An 8,369-nucleotide genomic window follows, 5' to 3' on the forward strand; every position below is an offset into this window, starting at 1 on the left:
TTTCTGCCTGTGCCTCCTCTGGAAGTCTGAATTTTCTGCTACAGGATTCCTTTTGTGTGATGTTTCTTCGGATTTGGTTCGCCAATCTGAGCCTTTTCTCTGGCAGGCTGTGTGTGCTTTTTGAAAACATGTTAAGTATTTGGATTCTGCAGCACGTGTGGAAAATGTTGTTTTTTCGATAATCAGGGGATCCCCCCCCCCCCCCCCCCCCCCCCGCGTTCCATTTCATATAGAGAGAAACCATCAGCGTACAAGTTCGAGCAGGTCCAAAGCAAAACTCAAACCAGTTCAGGTTCAAGCAGAGAAACACCTATCCATCTACTGCTACTCCAAGTTATTACAACCCAGCTAAAAGAACTCAGGCCCGCTGATCAGGACAGTATGAAAGGCTCATGACAAACGGGAGTACAGGCGTACATCCGCACACCAGCAAGACTAGCACGAAAGAGGTTGCCACCCGATGTTGACCACGTGAATACTATCAGCTTCCTCCGGGTGTTGCAGTTGGTACTCAAGAGTAGCCGTCCCTCCTTGAGCAGCCTGTCCCACCACCTTTCTCCATAGCCCTTCCTCTCCATTTGAGCCTTCAAACCATTTGCGACAGATCAGCCCGGCTCCAGCATCAAGGGTTTCTTCAGTCGCTCCCAAATCAGGGCTTGAAACTCTTGCATTTTCCCCCTGGAGATCTTGAAACGGCTTGGTCCAATCCCTGAGATAACGGTACACCAGCCCCAACACCTGTTTCAGAGAAATCCAAGAACGTCTATTAAAAACAATGGAATTTCTAAAATTCCACAGCCCCCCAGGACTGCAGAGCTCACAACATTCAACTGCTTGTGTTTTTTAGCACACAGCCAGAACTTAGCTACAGACTCAAAATCAGTAACCGAAATATCGAAGACAGCCTTCACCTCATCCCAAATAAGCCTAGCTACCAAACAGTCAAGAAACAAATGATGTACAGTTTCAATTTCCTTACAAAGGACACACTCCAGGGGCTTTGCAATGCCTCTTCTCCTAAGATTATCACAAGTCATAATCTTGTATTGAGAAAAAAGCCAAAGAAAGCCTTGCACCCTAGGTGGTATTTTAACACTCCAGACAGCAGGCAAATAAATTGGATGAACACCTCTAAAGTTAATAATAGCATAAAGAGATTTAGAAGAGTAAATCCCATTAGATTCATATTTCCAAATTAAGGAGTCTTTCTCCTGGCTAAACTTAGTCAGAGAGAGAATATCTACTAACTCAAACCATTGTGACATCAGTTCATCTGAGAAGGTCCTTCTAAAGGTGCATTTGAGCTCCTGACCATCCCAGATTTCTGCAACGGTTTTGTTCCTCTCGTTCACTAGAACGTACAGATCCCAATATTGGGTGGCTAAAGGAGCATTCCCATACCAGGTATCTTCCCAAAATCTAACTAAGCTGCCATCACCTATCTGCCATTTAAATCCTATCTTCACAGCTTGCAAAGTCCACAAAAAGCTTTTCCAAAACTAGGAAGGATGTGGATCATGACAGCAAAGGATATTTGGGCTTTTGGTATTATATTTGTTATCAACAATCTTCCTCCACATGGACCCCTCTCCAGCTATGTACCTTTTAACCCAAGATCCAATGAGGCAAAGATTCATATCTTGGAGATTTGGTATCCCCATGCCCCCAAACTCCTTCTTCATACAAATAGAAGGCCAGTTAGCTAAGTGGATTTTGTGGGCACCATCAGTGTCACTCCACAAGCAATTAGCCATATGAGAATTAATCAAATTCAAAGCCCATTTGGGGAATTTAAAAAAGGAAAGTAAATAAACAGGAATACTAGCTAAGCAAGTTTTAATGAGTATAATCTTCCCTAGATATGAAAGCAACTTTCCCCTCCAACCTGCTATCCTAGCTAGGATCTTATCAATCAGGAATTGCAGGTCCTCTCTACTCAATTTATCGAAATGAAGAGGTATACCCAAATATTTGATAGGAAAGGATCCTTCTACACATTGAAAAATATCAATGAATCCCTCCAACTCCCTAGAATCAACATTGATAGGAACCAGAGCACTTTTATGGTAATTGATTCTCATGCCTGAAACCTGCTCAAAACAGGTGAGAATCCATTTAAGATTTAAAGCTACTCTACTATCATTCTCTAGAAATAACAGGGTGTCATCAGCATAATGTAAACACATGATTCCACCAGGGACCAGTTCAGGGCAAAGCCCTCTAATTAACCCAGACTGGGAACCCTTAATTAACATTTTAGAAAAAACATCTACAACCAGATTGAAGAGCAGTGGGGCCATCGGGTCCCCTTGTCTCAACCCCTTACCAGTCAGGAAGAAGTTACTTTCCTCCCCATTTAGTTTGACTCCAACAGAGCCACCCTGGGAAATGCTTTTAATCCAACCTATCCACCTATTTCCGAATCCCCTCAAAGCTAACATCTCATAAAGGAATTCTAGATTAACTTTGTCATAAGCCTTCTCATAATCAATTTTGAAAACTAGCCCCTGTCTGCCAGAAGAGTGTACTGCATGCACTACCTCATGTGCAGACACCACACTCTCCAAAATATACCTCCCTCTCACAAAGGCAGACTGGACATCAGAAATAAGCCTACCAATCACCCCAGCAAGCCTAATTGTGAGAACTTTAGTAAAGATCTTAAACACACAATTAAGCAGACTAATAGGCCTAAATTTATTCATAGTTCTGGCCTAATTTTCCTTAGGGATTAGAGTAATCATCGCAAAGTTAAGTCTAAAAAGGTCTAGGTTACCATCAAACAAAAAATCAAACATACTAACAAGGTCATCCTTCACAATATCCCAGAAGTTTTGAAAAAACATAAAAGGTAGCCCATCAGGGCCAGGTGCTCCATCTGAATAAGAGCTAAACACAACATTTTTAATCTCATCCTCTGAGAGCCTAGCATTTTCCTCAGAGGTCACTTTCTCCTCACTACTATAGAAATCATCCTGCAGATGAATATCTGGTTTAGGCTCCCAACCAAACAGAGTTTTATAGTAATCTACAGCTATTTTCTTCATCCCCTCACTATCACTAACTGGGCCATCTTCCCCATCCAGAACATGTATCATTTTTTCCTCCTCCTTTGATTAGTTACTGCCTGAAAATAAGCAGTATTCCTATCACCTTCTAGAATATCCCTATCTCTGGATCTTTGCCTAGCTTTAATCTCTTCAATTTCCCACACATGTTGCAACTCTTTCAGGATGTATCCCATCCTTACTTTATCCTCATTAGAAACCACACTAGTTCAGCCCTGATATCCAGAGCATCATACTCCTCCATAAGATCTTTCTTCTCTCTCCTCAGAGCAGCTTCTAGATTTCTACTCCATCCTTTGGCAAGTTTCCTAAAGGCCCTAACTTTGTGTTGCTAGACATCCACAGGATTAGTGCTATTACATCTACTAGACCAAGCTTTACTCACTAACTCTCTAAAGTCAGGCCTAGTCAACCACCACTTCTCAAATTTGAAACTACAACTTTTATGCACCACATTGGAACCAGATTCCCATACTACTGGAGTATGATCACTACCAACCCTAGGTAGCACTCTAGCATTAGCCAGGGGGTAAGCAACGTCAAACTCAGTAGTGCAGAAAATTCTGTCTATCTTAGACATAATCAAATTATCTTGGTTATTCCCCCAAGTATATGACCTACCTGACATGTTGATCTCCACCAGAGACCACATATCAGTCCAAGAATTAAAATTATCAGCCCATCTAAAGTTAATATTGCCATTATTCTTATCCTCTATAGATCTAACCAGGTTAAAGTCACCCCCAATAATGGCAGGGCCAGACCAATCTAAAAACAAATTATGTAATTCAGAAAGAAAAGCAGACTTGTCTTCCTCATAACAAGGACCATAGACTGTAGTAATTCTAGACAATAAATCCTTATTCCTATCCTTAACTATCACACTAACAGAGAAAAGCTTAATGTCCCAACTAATAATATCAAAGCAATCTAAATCTACTCCCACTAAAATGCCTCCAGCAGAGCCATTAGAGGGCAAAAGATTCCACTCAAAATTCCTGCAACCTAGCAAATTCTTAAGGTAATTCCTAGAAAAACTACTCTGCTTAGTTTCCTGAAAACCCACATAAGCAGGTTTTAAAGGACAAATCATATCCTCAATACACTTCTTTCTCCCAGGGGCCATAATGCCCCTAGCATTCCAGAAGATGTATCTCATTGGAATCTCTTTCTGGGGTGCTTGCCCCATCTACTCTTCACAGGAGTCCAACCTAACTCCTCATCTACAGTGGGGTCAAAGTCTACATTGTTACTACTCTCAGTATTTTCATAACCATCATTAGACCTACTAAAGGAATTACAAGACTAAGAAGACAAGTCCTCTCCAATTTTAACACCAACTTTACCAGACATACCAACTAATTCATCTACAGGAAGAACACATAAGGGGTTTTTTGAAGCAATACCTCTCATAGTAGGGATTTCAAGGTTTTGTTTCATCTTTAGTAGCTGAGCTTTTTCAATGGTATTTTGACTACCAAGAACTCTAGTACTCTTCCTGGCAGCCTGCACTGGCCCCCAGTTCTTCTGCTTCGTCCTTTTCTGAACCCCCTGTTCCTCAGGCACCTTTTTCTCTTGAAGCACCTCATTATCACCAAGAGAGTGAAAAGTGGGCATAATATCCTCAGGGAGGCTATCAGCCTGGGTCATCACACCAACCTCTTGGGTAGCAATTTCCAGATCTTCCAGTTCCCCAGCCATCTCATTCAATTGCTGCATTTCAGAGAAAATGAAGGTAGTGGCTTCCATTTCAGGATTTTCCATAGGCATCACAAAAGAGATATCCAAACCCACATCACAAACTTGAGCCTGAACCTCCCCAAAACATATGTTAAACTCACTACTAGCATTACCATCAATAGACCTTTTCTGGAAATCAGCTCCACTGCCATTTCCTCTTCCAGATAAGGACCCTCCATTACTTCCAGAAGCAGAATCATTAGCAGTGTTATTCTGATTTGCCAAGCCATCAGTATCCATATCTTTCTGGTTTCTTGGATCCTCTCTATTATCATCACCTCCTCCATTAACCTCAGCATCCTTGCTAACTAGATCCACTATAGGAACTTCCACAGTCATCCTCACCTTAAATGTTTTTCCTCCAATGCAAAACACTCTTTCAGTAGGGATTTTGGTGGGGTCCCTACACTGAACTTTAACTCTAACACATTCAAACAGAGACTGAAACATCCCCTGCCAGTCCAAGTCAATCAACAGCCCAAAAGCTGAGGTGCATTGATCTAAGACAGACCACTCACACCATCTTGGAAGCAACCCTCTAACCTGGACCCAAACTTCCTTGAGATCTTCCATGCCCTTTAATTCTTCTTTCCACACCTCCACATTCACAGTGATATCTGGATTTGTCAGCCCAAAGCAAGGGTATCCAGCTACTTGCTCCACTGAAATATGTGGTGGAAATTTAACTACATAGGACCATCTTCCCAAAGCCCTCACTTGCCAAGGCCAGTTGGTCTTGTAAATTTCAGAGAACTCTTTGATCAACTCCTCCTTAGATAACTCTCCATCCTCCACATACACAATACCACAATTCCTCATACTCCCCAGAGCATTTGAACCCAGATCAGGAGCTTCTACATGGTAAAATCCCAAGCCTGGGGCAGCACTGCCAATGTACTTAGCCACCTGATGTGGCCTCCTCTTGACTGGACAAGTCTCAACCTGATGTGCAGTGGCCTTGCATATGAAGCATTTCTTCGGCTATTCACATGCGGCCTGATGATGTCCTGGGTCACCACAATTGAAGCATGTCACTTGCGCATATTCTGTGAACTCCCTGCTACTCACCCCCTGCACTTGAGCCTGAACCTTATTTCCACCTGCTCCTTTATCCAAGTTCCTCTTCAACTTATCTTTCCCTGCCACACCACCCTGACCCTGAAGTGCCTGCTGCTTGCCACTTCCCTGTTTCCTCAGCTGAGAATCAGATGCCTGCGGCCTCATCTGACCCTGGGCCCCTGGCTGCTCCCGTTGCTGCCCTTGCTGAAGAACCATGGGAGGGGTCGGGTAGGGGGTAGCCTCCTGCAAACATCCACGGCGGAGGAGCCCCAGGGAAGCCAAAGAACGGTGGTGGATACCCAAATTGCTGCATCCCCCCCCCCCCGGCTCTGGCATCGGCCCCTGTTGCTGCTGCGAAGAAGCTGGGCGAGCACCTCGCCCCCTCCCCCTACCTCTGCCGTTAGCCATCGCGACCTTCTCCTGGATCTCAGCAAAATTCAGCCGCGGTCCTCTTCCCCACGGCGAGCTGCTACAGCTAAAATTGACACGGTTGTTGGACTGACAGTCTTCTTCACTCGCAGGGAAACAATCTACCACAGAGAAATTTCTGGCCTCAAACTGCTTTTTCTGGATCCAGACTGGTATCTCATCCTCCTTAGGGTCCAGCCTCGCACCCAAGCATCGCCCCGGATCTGGATCTGGAGGAAGGGGGGAAGTGGGGAAAGTGGGAGAGGAGGGGAACATGGAGATCCCCACAGCTGACCAAAGTAGCCCGCATCCACCTCCTCCTCCTCCTCGTTGACCACCGAGGCCAACTCCTCCACCGGAATCCCCACCTGCCCGGGCCCCTCAACAGCCCTTTCTGCGCAGATTTTGAACCCGCCCCCTGCCGTGAGCATCAGCAGTGGGGAAGCGGCTCTGCGCCCGAATGGGCCAGCAAGAAACCTGGGACACCGGCGACGTCTGATCTCCTCCGCACCAACGACGTTACACTATCTAGCTCGAATCATGCCTGAACAACCTCCACTTCGCCCTCTGAGCACGGGAAGTAGAAGATGCCTCCTCCGAAGCCCACTCCAGAATCAGATCTGGCGTGAGTGGCTGCCCCCTCGCAAACAGTCGATCTCGCTCCTCCTGATTTGTCCGCGACATGGCTCACAGCACCAGATGCATACGAGCTTCTCTCACCAGCCCCGACGTGATCTCTGCATTCCACGCTGCCCGGGTCGCCGCAGTCCACGCCCGCCTCTCCCCTTCCTGCAACCTCGCCACCTCCGCCATCAGCCGCTGGATCTCCCGATCTGAGGCCACTCCGTCTCCTCCAGGCGACGCCATCACCGGTGCAAAGCACTAAGGACGATGCGGGGCTCGACGGTGACCTCAGCGCCACCTGCAGTCCCGCGCTGCACGGCCCGGTCCGCCTCGGGGAGGAGAACCCAACCACGAGAGGGGAGCCGCGGGTGTCGATGCAGCGAGCCGCCGGCGGCGAGCGGTGTGGTGGTGTCGGTGGTGTGGAGGCGGGGAGGAGGGGTGGGAGCGGGAGCATGAGGAGGGGTGGGAGCCTAATCAGAGAGGCCGGGTGTCATCCTTCTTTTCTGGAAAATGTTGTTGCAGTGGCTGACCCTTGTTTTTGGAATAAATGAGGGGATGATCCATTCCCAGTCGTCAAAGACGCAGCTGCATTGGCCATGTCAGATCTTGCCACTTTGATCGTTACGGAAATTACTTCACTCGCTTGGATTATGCTTTGAGGAACGGCCTTCTAGAACAGATTGCCGAAGCACTGTTTGGGACAACAGTTGCAGAACAGGTTCTCTGGTGAAGTGTTCCCAAAAACAGAGGCTGGTAGGTATAGTCCTTGCAGTTGCTGATAGGTACTTCATGCACATCTATTGCCATTATTAATCAGATGTTGAACTGAGAACATACAAATTTTGTACCTTTGGAGAACCTTGATTCTGCTAGTGATATTTTTATTTTCACAATTGGATAGCCTAGTGGGTCTGTTTGGAGCTGGATGTCAGCCAAGTTCTTCAAACAATCCATTTGGACTGACAAGGATCCCTTATGGATTGGTAAGGGAAGCTGAAGTTGCAAATATCATCATATATAAAGGTTCTCATAATATATTTTGTGCATGTCCAAATATTGGTTGCGAATAAGAAGAATTTTGACCTCACCAAGGCTTTGACCTTGGTGGCAGAGTTCCAGCCTATAAGAATAGACAGTGTGTACATCCTTGTTTGTGGATATATCATCATGATTCATCTACCTAGAACCTTACAGTTGAGAGAAGTTACATCTCTAGTAGATATCCTAATTCATTCACGTCCACTTTTTCATTCTCTTGTTATATCTTTGGTGGCTCCATGAAAACATTTGTCATATGAGTGTGTGTCCTATCTCTTTGCATCTTAATGCACTAATTCTTGGTGAAGATTGCATCTTAATGCTCCCCATATGCTTTTTGCTAGTGGTGGGCTAAATTGTTTTTTTACTTGTGCTTGCTTGCAATAGTTTCATGTTTTAATTGATTTTGGGGGAGTGATGATCATATTTTTG

General features: G+C 45.4%; 1 protein-coding gene across 1 annotated transcript; it reads right to left on the reverse strand.

The window, feature by feature from the left end:
- Positions 1-218: 218 nt before the first annotated feature.
- On the reverse strand, positions 219-7,361 carry LOC123088631 (uncharacterized). The gene is made up of 2 exons (XM_044510840.1): positions 4,475-7,361; positions 219-738 (listed from the first exon to the last, which is right to left on the reverse strand). Exons 1-2 carry the CDS (start codon positions 5,625-5,627, stop codon positions 650-652), a joined length of 1,242 nt encoding a protein of 413 aa, XP_044366775.1. The 5' UTR covers positions 5,628-7,361; the 3' UTR covers positions 219-649.
- Between the last annotated feature and the right edge of the window lie 1,008 nt (positions 7,362-8,369).

The sequence above is a fragment of the Triticum aestivum genome, chromosome 4A (genome assembly GCF_018294505.1).
Source record: "Triticum aestivum cultivar Chinese Spring chromosome 4A, IWGSC CS RefSeq v2.1, whole genome shotgun sequence".
Lineage (NCBI taxonomy): Eukaryota > Viridiplantae > Streptophyta > Magnoliopsida > Poales > Poaceae > Triticum > Triticum aestivum.